Genomic DNA, 16,493 nt, shown 5'->3' with positions numbered 1-16,493 from the left:
TCACATTTTACTCTCACTGGAAGAAAGGTAATGCATGGATTTCCAACAAGAAAGGTCTCTCCTGCAGCCAATGGACTGAAGCGATCAAAATGAGCTGCAACGTTATTCCAGTCAGAACCCTCCCAGGCAGAAGCCTTGGTACTGCCCATTGCAGAAGATGCAATGAGCAAGAAACCTTAGCTCATGTACTGGGTTTTTGCCGGAAGGGAGAATTACTGAGAATTGACCGTCATAACAAAATTCACTCCATGATTGCCAATGAACTTCTCCGGGCTGATAAGTATGAGGTGTACGAGGAAATTGGGTGCCTTTCCGCTGACGGATCAACTCGAAGAGCAGATATCATTGTTATAGTCCGAAAAAAAAATTGTGGACTCATTCTCTATCCCACAGTCCGTTTTGAGAACAGCGAGGAACAACCTAGAGAAGTCTGCAAAGAAAAACGGGCAATTGATCTCCCATGCTGCAGCGATTTGGAGACCAAATATAACATCAAGACATGGGACGTAATAGGAATTATGATTGGGGCTAGAGGCACAATCCCACGGGAGTCCTTAGCAGTCTTCCGAAAATTAAAATTCCTGAAAGCACCCTGGACATGGTATCCTCCACTGCACTGACGTCATCGATTAGCATAATTAATCATCATTTATATTCTTTATAAAATGTAATTTGTCTCGTAGCCTAAATTGTTTGTTGCAATTCCAATACATTTTCCAATGATAGCCTACCTAACTAAGGTTTATATTAAAGAAACAAATTGAATTAAATATAAATATTCATTTAGAATTGATTAGAAGGCGATTATTAAATCCTGGTTGGTACGGCTATCAAATCTATACTAATAATAAATCTGTAGCCGAAATTTTTCTGGTAATTTTCGATTTTCCAAAAATAATTGGTCCTAACATGTATAATTAATCGCTCTGAAACTCAAAATCGCTTTTTTGAAATTTTTGTTTGTATGTCTGTCTGTCTGGATGTTTGTTACCTTTTCACGCGATAATGGCTGAACCGATTTATATGAAAATTGGAATATAAATTAAGTTCGTTGTGACTTAGAATTAAGGCTATATGGCATTCAAAATATTTTATTTAAAAGGGGGGTTATAAGGGGGCTTGAATTAAATAAATCGAAATATCTTGCTTATTATTGATTTTAGTGAAATATGTTGCATAACGAAAGTTTCTTTAAAAATGATTTCCGATAAGTTTTACTCTTTGCAAAATTTTGATAGGACTGATATTTAATGAGATAAATGAGTTTCAAAATTACAATAACAACGCCATCTAAGACGGTGTAATGAAATAAAAAACAAATGACTTCATCTATAAGGGGCCTTGGACAACAACAATCGAAAGCTATGAAAGATAGCCTACAGAGAATGTTTCTGTGTTTGTATGAAGTAATATCGGAAGCTAAATTAACAGATTTGTATAATTAATTATTAATTCACCATTGGAAAGTGTAGTTTTTCTAGATGGACATAATGCTATAATGTTATTACAGTAACTTCTGAGTGATTCCAGGACAGGTAAGATTAAAATAGCTTCTTATGCAAGAAAACTTGATAGGCTATTCTGTACATTCGTTTCCTGTATTTCCTAAAATAATTTTTATGACCAAATGAGTGTCTCTGGATCAAAATGATCGCATTTTAATTTTTTTAATACAATTTAAATTAAGTAACATAATAAACGATTTATCCTTCTATCAAACACGAATGTTCCCTGGATCAAATGACCTATTTTAATTATGTAATTACTTTATATTTATTTTTAACGGGTGCAGCGGAGCGCACGGGTACGGCTAGTAACACAATAAAGTAAACAGTTGTTTAAATACATGCATGGTTAGTAATTTTGTGATACTAATAATATTATGGTAGTTCTTTTTGAGGATTTTTTTTTTTTTTACAATTTTACTGAGCGAGAGGAAGATCGGTTTTTTGCGTCAACGTATTAAGGGAATGTTCGTGGACAAGTTTCTGCACAAAACCGGTCCTTCTCTCGCTCAGTAAAATTGTAAAAAATTATCAAAAACTACTATCATAATATTATTAGTATCACAACATTACCATCCTTTATCCTACCTACCATATGTATAAATATTTATGGATGTTGTAGTATTATACAGTATATATGTATGTTTATTTTCATCAAATTATACACATTTTGTCCCGCGCCGTGGCGTCGTGGTCTAAGGCATCCTGCCTAGGACTCGCGTTACGGAATGCGGGCTGGTTCTAGTCCTCATGGGGGAAGAAATTTTCTCATGAAATTTCGGCCAGTGTATGGGACCGGTGCCCACCCAGCATCGTGATGCACTTGGGGAGCTACGTTAGGTAGCGAAATCCGGTTGCGAATGCCAGCTATAACGGCTGGGGGGATCATCGTGCTAACCACACGATACCTCCATTCTGGTTGGATGATCGTCCACCTCTGCTTCCGCTTGTGGGCGTGAGGTCATCAGCCCACTGGGGCGGTCTAGGCCCTCCACGGGCAGTAGTGCCACGGATTATTATTATTGTTATTATTATTATTATTATTATTATTATTATTATTATTATTATTATTATTATTATTATTATTATTGGGCGGCCGGGTAGCTCAGTTGGTAGAGCAGCTGGGTACGGACTGGAAGGTCCGGGGTTCGATCCCAGGTGGTGACAGGATTTTTTCTCGTTGCCAAACTTTCAGAACGGCCCCGAGGTTCACTCAGCCTCCTATAAAATTGAGTACCGGGTCTTTCCCGGGGGTAAAAGGCGGTCAGAGCGTGGTGCCTACCACACCACCTCATTCTAGTGCCGAGGTCATGGAAAGCATGGGGCTCTACCCCCATGCCCCCCAAGTGCCTTCATGGTATGTTACGGGGATACCTTTACCTTTTATTATTATTATTATTATTATTATTATTATTATTATTATTATTATTATTATTGTTGTTGTTGTTGTTGTTGTTCTGTATGGTTGTGAAACTTGGACTCTCACTCTGAGAGAGGAACATAGGTTAAGGGTGTTTGAGAATAAGGCGCTTAGGAAAATATTTGGGGCTAAGAGGGATGAAGTTACAGGAGAATGGAGAAAGTTACACAAAGCAGAACTGCACGCATTGTATTCTTCACCTGACATAATTAGGAACATTAAATCCAGACGTTTGAGATGGGCAGGGCATGTAGCACGTATGGGCGAATCCAGGAATGCATATAGAGTGTTAGTCGGGAGACCGGAGGGAAAAAGACCTTTGGGGAGGCCGAGATGTAGATGGGAGGATAATATTAAAATGGATTTGAGGGAGGTGGGATATGATGATAGGGACTGGATTAATCTTGCACAGGGTAGGGACCGATGGCGGGCTTATGTGAGGGCGGCAATGAACCTTCGGGTTCCTTAAAAGCCTTTTGTAAGTAAGTATTATTATTATTATTATTATTATTATTATTATAATTATTATTGTTGTTGTTCTGTATGGTTGTGAAACTTGGACTCTCACTCTGAGAGAGGAACATACGTTAAGGATGTTTGAGAATAAGGCGCTTAGGAAAATATTTGGGGCTAAGAGGGATGAAGTTACAGGAGAATGGAGAAAGTTACACAACACAGAACTGCACGCATTGTATTCTTCACCTGACATAATTAGGAACATTAAATTCAGACGTTTGAGATGGACAGGGCATGTAGCACGTATGGGCGAATCCAGGAATGCATATAGAGTGTTAGTCGGGAGACCGGAGGGAAAAAGACCTTTGGGGAGGCCGAGACGTAGATGGGAGGATAATATTAAAATGGATTTGAGGGAGGTGGGATATGATGATAGAGAATGGATTAATCTTGCACAGGATAGGGACCTATGGCGGGCTTATGTGAGGGCGGCAATGAACCTTCGGGTTCCTTAAAAGCCTTTTGTAAGTAAGTAAGTATTATTATTATTATTATTATTATTATTATTATTATTATTATTATTATTATTATACACATTTTATACATCATCTCTTAATGATGGCCCTTCCCTAGTATTTAGTTGTCTCTTGGTTGCGGATAGAAATTTCAAAACCTTTTTCGTTGTCTGTGACGCTGAAAACTTGTAATTATTTCCATGAAATCATTCAAATCAAATCTGAAGTGTTTCAGACTAATCAATCCTTTTCCTTGTTATTATAGTCTAAATTTTATATCTACTCATTTTTATTCGAGTTGCGTAATAGTAGCGACTGATATTGGTACAGCATTGCTAAAACAAGCGAGGCTCCAAGATAGGATAACAACTCGTCTGTTGTTTCATTCAATCTATATTCAAAGTAGTGGAAAGTTCCAGGCTTTGATTCCACAGATTTCGAGGACAAATTACGGACAATGCAGTCCATTGAGTGGGTTGCGACAGTTGCGAAATCCCACGAAGCAAAGCAATTTTAAGCACAACAGAAACAGTAGGGAGGGTCGACGTGACGCCCCGTCTGCTTGCTTGATGCTGCTTCCTACTCTCTCAGGTGTTTCTAAAATGGAGGCTGGATAAACAAATGTAAAATCTCCAGGTAGAGCACATATTTTTCTGTTTTGATGCCAGTCACTATTGCCTCTTTCAACAGAGATCTAAGAATTTGGTCTTAGTTTTAATTAGACGGAATTGATCCTACAGTTTTTTATTAGTTCTATTGGAATTTCCATTGCATAATCATATTTCAAGTATGTTACACACAATTTTTTTATTTTCCACTGTTATTAGTTAAAAATAAAGATAAAAATAAAATAACAATAAAAAATAGAATATAAATTCCTATTAAATTTACAATTTGCAGACGATCAAGTAGTGATTGCCCAAGATCTTTTTGATTTAGACAGTTGGACAGTTTTTGGGCTCATGTTCGGTGCCCGTGGCACGATCCCACGTGAAACTTTAAATCAACTTAAACAGTATAAAATTTCTGATGCAATGATTGATGCCATAGGATCTCACGTGTTAAAATCATCCTTAGCTATAATTAGTAATCATTTGTACCCAACAAAATTTTTATTGTAAATGATTTGCTACGTTTTCTTATCTTAATGTTTTTTCTTTTTCTTTCCAAGTGTCACAAAATTGTTTTGTTTACTTATTATTCTTTATGAATTGATTAGTAGGCCGATCTATCGAACCCTTATTTAGGGCAGCTTTTGTTTATACAAATTATCTTGGTCAAGAGATTAAACAAAATTTATGAACCCTGGGGTCTTTCTATAAATTATAAGAAGACAGAATATTTGGCCCCTAATACCAAAAGTAGTGATAATATTTTATAGATGATGAAATTGAAATTAAACAAGTTAACCAGGCAAAATACCTAGGTACAATTATAACTAAAGCAGAAGGTATTGGCGAAGAGGAAATAAAAAACCGAATTGAACAAAGTAAAAAAAATTATAACATGTTTAAATTCTATATGGTGGGTTAAACATCTTTGGAAAGATACCAAAAAATACTGTATATTGGCAAAATGTTAGTTGAACCTGTATTAAACTATGGAACGCTGGCGGGCTTATGTGAGGGCGGCAATGAACCTTCGGGTTCCTTAAAAGCCATTTGTAAGTAAGTAAGTAAGTGAAATATGGGTAACGAATGCATATTACAGAAAAAGAATTTTGGCCGTAGAAATGGATTATTTGAGACGAAGTGCTAGAGTCTCCCGCTTGGACCACATTAAAAATTAAGAAATTAGGCATAGAATGGATGCTGAACAGACAGTGTTAAATAGAAAATAAGAGTTTGAAGTGGTTTGGTCATCTGATGAGAATGGGCGAAGATAGAGGGCCTAAACAAATTTATCAGTGGAAACCTCCAGGAAGAAGAGGAAGAGGTAGACCAAAAAGAACTTGGGACAACGAAGTAATGGAGGTCATGCACAAGAGGGGGTTGAGGACTGAAGACGCACAAGACAGAAGGCTTTGGAGGATTGGCACAGGGAGACGGCAATAGCTGTAGAATCCCGAATATATATATATATATATATATATATTACTTGAAAATATTTTATATTATTATTATTCAAATTCTTTTCTTTGTCCAGAATTTCTCATGTAGAAGATTCGTGAGATTTTCATATTAAACTTATTATTTTTCTATTCGGGAAGAATGTTTCTACAATGTAACATATGGAAGTAGTAAATAAATTATTAACAGGCAAGACACGCATTTTTTTAAACTTAATACCGATACTCTTTCTTTTTCTGAATATTTTATGCATCATACAATTTTATTGAAATCGCGCCGAGTGGTCTAGGGGTTAAGCACTCTCCTTAACCCAAGGGTTGCGGGATGAAATCCGGCTGGGGTCGATGGAATTTTAAGGACACAAAAATCCGGAGCGCAAGTCCTCCGGGAGGGACTTCAAGCCGTGTATCCCCTGCCAGGGTTTTTAGGCACGTTAAAGACTAAGTGGTGTTAGAGGCGATGAGGTTACCACTTGTCCCTCTGTCTCCTGTCGGCAGATAATGTAACTAAATTCTCTGTAGGTATTGAAACCTCCGCTGTCTGGTATAGAATCCGAAGCTATGGGTTAAATTAATTAATAAAATATACAATTACAATTAACCATAACTTGGTCCCTAGTAAACAGAGAAAATATTCTTCCAGTTTGCCAATATTTTGGTATGAAACGTTATTTTCGCTGAAGGCTTTGAATGTTTTAATCCATCTGTTCGATATTGGTGCAGAATTTATCTCCAGTGAGTAATTTTGTCATCTGTTGTATAGCTCAAGACAAAGCAGGTTTCATTAATCAGTTCATCTTCTATTAATTTGATTTCAGAAAAATCCTGAAAAATGTAATCACTGCAAACTTGAATGTTTTAATGGGCGGGTTCAATACTTAACAAAACCTAATTGAATTTTTCAGTGTGCTTATTAGATCCTTCCCGTTCCTTTAGATATTGAATGTCGTGTCATAAAATTCTACCACTTGTTCTTTGAAAACAGAATAATTTTCATGCTTTACTCCTAACTAAACTTATACTGGTTACGTATCAAGGCTAACCAACACAATATCCGAAAAACTAGCACTGTACTGGTAAAATCAGTATACAGGGTGATTTACGAGGATATACCGGAGCTTATTTCCGAAGACATTCTGAGCAAAAAATGTCATATAAACATTTGTCCTAATCGCAGTATTTTCAAAGTTACATTAATTTAAAAGTGTTAGTAAAATACCTTTTTTCTTTAGTTTTACTTACTTACTTACTTACTTACAAATGGCTTTTAAGGAACCCGAAGGTTCATTGCCGCCCTCATATAAGCCCGCCATCGGTCCCTATCCTGAGCAAGATTAATCCAGTCTCTATCATCACACCCCACCTCCCTCAAATCCATTTTAATATTATCCTCCCATCTACGTCTCGGCCTCTCCAAAGGTCTTTTTCCCTCCGGTCTCCCAACTAACACTCTATATGCATTTCTGGATTCGCCCATACGTGCTACATGCCCTGCCCATCTCAAACGTCTCGATTTTATGTTCCTAATTATGTCAGGTGAAGAATACAATGCGTGCAGTTCTGTGTTGTGTAACTTTCTCCATTCTCCTGTAACTTCATCCCGCTTAGCCCCAAATATTTTCCTAAGAACCTTATTCTCAAACACCCTTAACCTATGTTCCTCTCTCAGAGTGAGAGTCCAAGTTTCACAACCATACAGAAGAACAGATAATATAACTGTTTTATAAATTCTAACTTTCAGATTTTTGGACAGCAAACTGGATGATAAGAGCTTCTCAACCGAATAATAACACGCATTTCCCATATTTATTCTGCGTTTAATTTCCTCCCGAGTGTCATTAATATTTGTTACTGTTGCTCCAAGATATTTGAATTTTTCCACCTCTTCGAAAGATAAATCTCCAATTTTTATATTTCCATTTCGTACAATATTCTGATCACGAGACATAATCATATACTTTGTCTTTTCGGGATTTACTTCCAAACCGATCGCTTTACTTGCTTCAAGTAAAATTTCCGTGTTTTCCCTAATCGTTTGTGTATTTTCTCCTACCATATTCACGTCATCTGCATAGACAAGAAGCTGATGTAACCCGTTCAATTCCAAACCCTGCCTGTTATCCTGAATTTTCCTAATGGCATATTCTAGAGCGAAGTTAAAAAGTAAAGGTGATGACGGGTAAAAAATATTACAAATAGAGAATGAACTATAGTGTCATTTTTTTAATTAGCGTGTGTTCTGAAGCTAAAATTGTGTTGTTAATTGCTTTGTACAGATTTTATTTTTCAATTGTTAACTAAGAATGTCATTATTTTTACTCAATTATAAAAAAATTGTTACAAATCATACGACTTTAGGAACTTGATGCTTTACAGTTTAATTATGCATCCTAATGTACATTTTTAAAAAATGTATAAGAGTGGCGTGATTTGTAACAAATGTTGTGATAAATGCGTAAGAAAATGTAATTTTTTAGTTAAAAATCTAAGAAAAATTCTGTACAAAGCAACTATGGACTTCACAGCACATTTTTAGATCAGAATACTAGCTAATTAAAGAAATGATACTCCTTAATAGTTCCTTCTTTATCTGTAATATTCTTTTACTCTTAAAACTAAAAAATAATTATATTTTATAAAGAAAATCAAATTAGTGTAATTCTGAAAATATTGAGATTAGGACAAATGAAGACCTCCCTCAAAGAAGGTTGTATATGAACGGCTTTTGCATATGATATACAGCCTTCTTTGAGGGAGGTCTTCAAATGTTTGTATGACATTTTTTGCTCGGAATGTCTTCGGAAATAAGATCCGTAGAGGACGGTAAATCCACGTGAATCACCCTGTATATTATGGTCACTTTAATGAAAGATGGCGTTACTTCTGAAATGGGAACGGGAATACAGTTCCCAAACCGATAAAGTAGGAGATAAATAATAATAATAATAATAATAATAATAATAATAATAATAATGATGATGTGATGATGATGGAAAAGAGATTTCTTTAAATCAAGATCCGGATGATAAAGTATAACGCATACAAGAAAATTGTTTAGTTTTTATTTTTTACGCTTAAGAATAGATCGTGGAAGATGCCATGAAGAAAGTCCGTTTTTACAAGTTGTTTGTTTAGTCAACTGTCAGAAGACAGATCTGAACCTCACAAGTGACACCAATATTGCACCATTTATGAGGCAACTAGACTAGGAGATAATGGGATAGGGTGGCCAGTTCCTTTTCCCTAACAGAAGAATTATTAGAAGTTGTCGAAGATAGAAACGAAGACGGTCAAATCAATCTTAAATTATGAAAAACTTTTATTTTCGTAGCAAGTCATAAAACTTAAACGTTGAATTTACTTATGTTAATGTTTTCGTAATATGAACCAATTCTCTTACACAAAAAGAGAAAAAAATTCAGTATCTTCATTAATAGAATATCGTTGCGCAAGTCAATGATTCATTGGGATCGCGTGTCCAACATTAAAACTGATTAACGTATCGGAAATGGACGACGTGTTGCAAGCAGATATTGTTTTTATTTTTATTTCTTTTCTGGCCGTGACATCTAGGAGAGATAAGCTGCGAATTTAATTAGGATCGTTAGTGCATCTTGTAGGTCCTTGTGTATAAAAACGGCTGTACAGCGAGTCCCAAGCGAACACTTGCACAGAAGCTGCTCGAGATGTCGACCGTGGAACTCCTAGAGCTACTCAAGGTAGGCTACGAGCGAACCGTACACAGTACTCGCCTCTCATCTTGTACGCCCTGTATTGTCAAAGTTCAAAATACCCCGGTGAGTAGTGTTCTGGTGATTATACTCAAATAAGAGTCCTCTGATAGTTTCCCGGTCAAGCCACTGACTTAGCAGGAATAATTATTCTCGTTTTAGTGGAAGTGAAGTGCAAGAGTGTACGAAAGAACATTCACGAGTGAAGTTTCTAAGATAGTTCTTGTACCAGTGAAGAATTATACACTATTTCTGGAAGCGATGTCCGGAAAACTCGTCACAGATTTTTCGTAACGGGAACAATTCGTCACAAATTAAGAATTAGTAACTGATACAATTTGTCACATATTAAGGATTCGTAATGGTATAATTTGTCACACAATCAGGACTTGTGACACGTAAAGGAATGGCCACAAACATAGACCAGATTTTGATTTTCAATTTGATATATAATTCAGAGTTAGTTGTTTCCATAGTCTCCACAACTGTACTATATAGTATCTTTAATTCTAAGTAAATGTGTTTTCCATAGTTTCCACTATTTTAAGTAAAATATACATTTTAGACATGTATATGTCTAAATTGAGTGACCCAGTGCCAGAGTTGCCTATGTCACAATTACACTCAAAAAAGTTACTGAACTTTAAACTCAGACCTCGTTTCTTAAAACTATATGCTCTCAATTGGAAATTATTTCTCATTTACTCTAATATAATATTTATCTAGTACATCTACTTTGGCACAAATATAAATGATAATTTGCAGTCATTTTATGCAGAAATCTGCTGCTAGAAAAACTGTGTTTTAGGCAACTCTGACACTGACCCACTCAATTATCGTGGAGTATTTGAAATATGGGAGAAGAAATAGAATTCACAACCACAGAGAGGGGAAGACGTAAGTTAATATATAGATGTTAATACACAAAACATAGAGATCAAAAGTCCATACCTGTGGAGTAACGGTCAGCGCGTCTGGCCGCGAAACCAGGTGGCCCGGGTCGAATCCCGGTCGGGGCAAATTACCTGGTTGAGGTTTTTCCGGGGTTTTCCCTCAACCCAATACGAGCAAATGCTGAGTAACTTTTGGTGCTGGACCCCGGACTCATTTCACCGGCATTATCACCTTCATATCATTCAGACGCTAAATAACTTTGAGGTTATGTAAGTAAATGTAGAGAATATCTTAATTTAGATCTTCATTTCTATAATTTACTGAGTGACTGCTATATATAACTACAAAACTTAAGATAATAATATTGTTATTAAAAATCAAATATTTTTATACTTATTAACCCAGTGGGGTTGGGTCTTTTTAATGGCGGTGTAGCTCAGGATAGGGACCAATGTGAGGGCGGCAATGAACCTCCGGGTTCCTTAAAAGCCAGTAAGTAAGTAAGTAAGTAATGGCGGTGTAGTGTAGATATTGATATGTGTCATTTCCTTCAGTATTGGCTCGTCAGAGCGCAAAAATTACAGTTCCTAAGGAAAGATCAAAAGGTATTACTTACTGATAAAATAAGAGGCCTAGAAAATTTTGTAGTCTCCAGATCATTTCAGCAAGATCTCTTAGTAGGATAAAATGATTTTACGCTCTACATTTCAAGTTCTACATGCAGCAGCTATACGAAAATTCTATTGTTCGAAAGCTTAGCAAACCTGACATTTTTTTAACTTTCGCCTACAATCCACAATGACCTGAAATAGCTACTGCTATCGCCCTGACATTGATATTTGCGTTTTCGCGTTGAAACTCAAAAACTAAAGTTGGATAGGTTCAAGAAAAAGTATTTGGCCTAAAAAAATCCATTCAGAGGGAGTATGTTTCATTATTATGGAAGCAAATAAGTATCTGTCAAAAAGACAAGTATTCTTCATTGAAAATAAATCTGAAACATTTTTATTTGAACGTCTAACGAACTTAGTTTGCAGCAGCATTTGCTGCACAAGCCACTAGTATACTTATAATTATGTAAGTTTATTTAGCAGACTCTCCTAAGGGTTATCTTAGTGTCTGCATATGTTTTTTTTTCAAACGGATCTAAGGACGTCAAATTTATTTTATCAGTTTTTTTGTAATTTTTCTCATGCTTGTCGTTTGTACTTAGGCCAGTTTATAATCCACCTCTTCAATTATGTCTAAAGTTCTAAGAACAAGAGGTAAATCCCTTTGTGATATTAGAGAGCATGTGTTACATGTGACTATGGCTGACGTGATCATAGATTCTTTGTGGAAGTACAGGTCGACAAATATTTCAGATTCTTGAAACTATAAAAGTGGGAAATTAGTTAGAATACAATATGGCGATTGTTGTGAATATTAACAAAAAGATAAGAAAATCCCTACATTTTCGACATTTTTATAAAAAAAAAATATCCCTCAATCCCTACAAGGGTTAAAATATCCCAACGATAGAGATTTTAGCCTACAGCTGACAATACTGCGCAGGCGCTGCAGTGACGTTCATCGGTAAGCGATATGCTTGCAAGCTGTTGCAGTTCTTGAAGACAATTCTGTAGAGTGCGCATGACCACGAATCCGTCAAGATGATCGACTGGGGTCCTTGAAAATGCGTTAACCTTGACCCAAGAACGTGAGTGCAATAAGAGAATTAAAAGCGTGATATTTGAGCTCGGCAACGACCTTCGGAAGAATCGAGGAAACTGAAGCAGAGATAAGAGTCTGGCGACTTGTTTGGCTGTAAACAAACAGGCGAAGAATCGCGGATTGAGGCATAAAAAAAAAAGTAATCTGTAAATGACAGGCGACGATAGAAAACAAAAGATGTCAGAACAAATGAATGGGATGTATAAACAATTGAATTCTCTTTGAAAATAAAATATATCATAATATAGGGATATCATTTGAAATTTGAAAGGGATGAACGGGTGAAACCTGAAATGCAATTAACACTGCATTTAAAATTCTTCCTCAATATTTAAATTAACTTGTTTATTTTTAAATTTAATTTAATTAAAATAAATAGACATTTAGACTGGAAAGTTTTGAACTGAAAGACCTGTATAATGTTTTATAATAGTGTACATAAATGAAATAATTATCTTTCATTTTCGGTTCTAAATAGTGTTTTTCTTATACAATGTAGTAACGAGAGGAAAACAAAATATATGTTGGCAGATAATGGAAAGATAGTTGACAAAATAGACAGCCTGCAGATATCAGATTGTAATTTTGAGAAAGTTGACAACTTTACATATTTAGGATCAGTGGTCACTAGCGATAATAACATGTCCAAAGAAATCTCTAATCCAGGCGTCTCAAGGTCAACGCATATAAGTTGTTACAGAGAGCAAGCGTAGCCAGCTGAAGAGATAGCGCAGTACCCGAAGATAGCCGATCGTTGATTCCTGTTACATGCATGAGCGAGCTAAGTTGTAGCTGTCGCGGGAGAAATGCTACACAGCTGCACTTTTGTGTTGTACTGTCACAATAGAACGGTTGTCTTCGGAAGGAATTTCTGAAGTAATTTACAATAATAATAATAATAATCATCATCATCATTATTATTATTATTATTATTATTATTATTATTATTATTATTATTATTATTATTATAACTGGCTACCCTATCAATTATCTCTGGCCTAGTTGCCTCATAAGTGATGCCTTGTTGGTATCATTTGAGAGATTGAGATCTGTCTTCGGACAGTTGACTAAACAAAAAACAACAATACTTCATTTCTAGTAAATTTTTTTGGTACCGGTATCTCTTTTCTTTTAAGTTTATACTATATTTAATACAATTAAATTCAGTTAAATAACAATAATAATTAAATTATTACACTTGTTGGTTGTTAAAGTACGTATTATTATGATATGCCAATATTAACATATTCATTACAATAATAGTTAAATAATATGATTCATAAAGATTTCAATAATTAAAAATAACCAAAACATCTTAGGAATTCACAGACAATTATTTTAAATTAGAACTATTCAAATTTTAAATCTGGTCACAAATTCTTTTCTCGAGGCCTCCAGTAATTCACTATAATAATAATAATAATAATAATAATAATAATAATAATAATAATAATAATAATAATAATAATTTTATTTTCGAGTATATCAATAAGTAAAACGAAGAAATCTGAAGCATGAAGAACCATACATGTTACGTAATTATTTGTTACACTGGTCTTGATTCAAATTAGGTAAAAATTTTAGATTAAAGAAGTGGTAACAGTTACCCACTGAAACCTGCGACTCCCACAATTTCACTTTCCCTATGAAATCTTTTATTTCTTCATATATCTGCGGTAATAAGGACGTTCCTTCCTCGGAGATGAACACAAAGACTGACCGTTACATCGTATTGGTTGGAGATGTCTATTCAAACGTCGCAGTCAATGACGTCATCCGGAGATACACGAACTGCTCCCGCATCTTGTTCCACTCTTACATTAAAAAAGAGAGAGGAGGAAGTGCTCCGAGGAGGCCCTATTGAGACGTCTGCTATAATCGATTAATGAAAGCAAACAGAGCATATTTCGGCTTGAAATATCACTTTAGTTCGCATGCTCTATCCAGGAAAGTAAAAGTTATTCTTTACAAAACATTAGTGAGACCAGTTTTGACATATGCGGCAGAAACGTGGTCAGTCTCCAAAAACGATGAAAAAAGACTGGAGATTTTCGAAAGAAAGATTCTGCGAAGGATCTATGGCCCAACATTTGAGGAAGGTCTCTGGAGGAGGAGATGCAACTATGAATTATATAGACTTCTAGGAGAGCCAAATATAATCAATACAGTTAAAACGAGCAGATTGAGGTGGGCAGGACATGTAATACGCATGGACCCAAGTGAACCTTGCAAAAAAATTGTAATAACAAATCCGGGAGGTCAGAGAAGACGAGGTCGACCGCACTTGCGATGGATTGATGGAGTGGAAGACGATGCCAGAAAGTTGGGGTGCAAGAATTGGAAGGCTGCTACACAAGATAGAGACGGATGGCGACAATTACTAAGGGAGGCCCAGGCCCACCAAGGGCTGTAGCGCCAATGATGATGATGATGATTATACAATGTAGTAAATGAAAGTTCATTCTTTTATTCAGATACTTACTTTTACTTCTAAAGGCTTCTCCACTTTATAAGCGGTTGCCTTGGATTCCCTTTTTCCATTCTTCTCTGTTATTCCAGGATCCATCTTCCAGGCCTCTAGCTTTCATTGCTCCTATAATTCTTCCCCTCCACATATATCTAGGCCGTCCTCTTTTTCTTCTTCCAGGTGGAGACCAATTCAATACTTTCTTGGGCCACCTCTCGTCTGACATCCGTTGCACGTGTCCAAACCATTGCAGTTGTCTTCGTTCCATACGGTCGATTATATTTTCTTGTAGGTTCAACTCTTCCATAATAATGTCATTCCTAACCTTTTGTAAACGAGACACCCGCAAGCTACGTCGTACATATTGTGACAGCGACGTGAGATTCGAACTCACGACCAGCGTCCCGCAAGAGAGAAGATCGCGCGGAGCACTTTGGGGTGGCGCGCGGCGGAGAGGGGAAAGGGCCAACGCGGCGAGAGAGTGGAGGAGAGAGAGTGCGCGCGCATCTGGTGCTGGTAGAGAGGAGAGGGCTCTGGATTTTTCCGGAGTGCCATCTCTAGAGACGCGTGGAACTTTCGAGGCTACGTCGCTGTGGTTATAAATTACAGTCGCGAAGGAACGACAGCAGTTTTTCAGTTATTCAGTCAGTGAGTAAGCCAGAGCAAGCAAGCTAGTCAAGCAAACCGGAGTTCGACTCGAGTGTGCGTCCGCATCTGCGTCAGCATCCGAAGGCCTGAGTTCGAGTGCAGTGGACCGCAGTTGGAGGGACCCGAGTTCGAGTACAGTGAACTGTCTCTGAAGGTCTGTGGTTCGAGATACCGTGAACTCGAGTGACTGAGATAGAAGAACTGTGAACTGAGAACTAGTAGTTCTGATTTGTAAATAGTGCTTTGTAAATATTAGTTAAGATTAACAGTTCATTGTTGTGCGTAATAGTCCAAGTAAACTGTCATTGTCGTCGGTGGAGTGCTATAACGAATACTGTGTTGAGTGAAGATCCAATTGTTGACGAGAGCGTTTAAGGTGAATTGTAGAAAGGAATTATTGTTGTGACGAATAAATTACATTGTTGTTACTAATAAAATTTACAATATTAATTAAATTATTTCATATATGTAATTTTTTAAATAACAGTGTAGCAAAACAAACTATGGTGTCATATTTAGCAACATGATTATAGAACTGATTTGTTAACGAAATGCATAAATGAAAAAAGTGTGAGTTACCTTCGTTATATTTAATTTATTCATCTGTTTTTGGTCAAATTTTCCCTATCCTACGATGGAATAAATTACACAGCACTTAATTTTGCATTGTCCTATTGTATGTCGCAAACGGCTTCCAATGGAAAAGCTTGATTTGTAATCCTCCAGTAAAGCTCACAATTATGCAGATCAGTGCTAGTAAGGTCGCCCCCACAGTGACGCAATAATTCCACGGGCTAGGAATTGAAAACTTCAAGGTCGCAGCTAACTGCTTTCGCAATATACGAGAAGGCGCGATAACGAGTGTCTAATATTCAAACTGCAGTCCCAGAGATGAGCATTTTGAGAACTAGATTTCGTAACATAAAACATGGAAGAGAAGTGACTGCGTTTTTTTTACTCGTGCACCGAATATAATATTTATTTATTTATTTTGGCTTACATAACTGCTTTGCTGAAAGCATGACGCAATAATTTTAAGAACTGCAAGGACAGATAAACATCGATAAGAAACAGTT

General features: G+C 36.3%; 1 protein-coding gene across 2 annotated transcripts in view; it reads left to right on the top strand.

Moving 5' to 3' along the window:
• The window catches only part of Ntl (Neurotransmitter transporter-like), a 115,799-nt gene that overhangs the window by 11,463 nt on the left and 87,843 nt on the right, over window positions 1–16,493 (top strand). The window contains exon 1 of one of the 2 annotated variants that reach the window (XM_069842512.1): window positions 9,603–9,683. The exons of the other annotated variant lie outside the window; for it this stretch is intronic. Within the exon in view, the coding sequence (XP_069698613.1) occupies window positions 9,651–9,683 (33 nt within the window). The 5' untranslated portion in view covers window positions 9,603–9,650. Of the gene's footprint in view, window positions 1–9,602; window positions 9,684–16,493 lie in introns of those variants that run through there. 2 annotated transcript variants of the gene reach the window in all.

Source organism: Periplaneta americana, chromosome 12, assembly GCF_040183065.1.
Source record: "Periplaneta americana isolate PAMFEO1 chromosome 12, P.americana_PAMFEO1_priV1, whole genome shotgun sequence".
Classification (NCBI taxonomy): Eukaryota; Metazoa; Arthropoda; class Insecta; order Blattodea; family Blattidae; genus Periplaneta; species Periplaneta americana.
The sequence above is the reverse complement of the archived record's forward strand: the minus strand, read 5'-3'. Positions and strand labels throughout refer to the sequence as shown.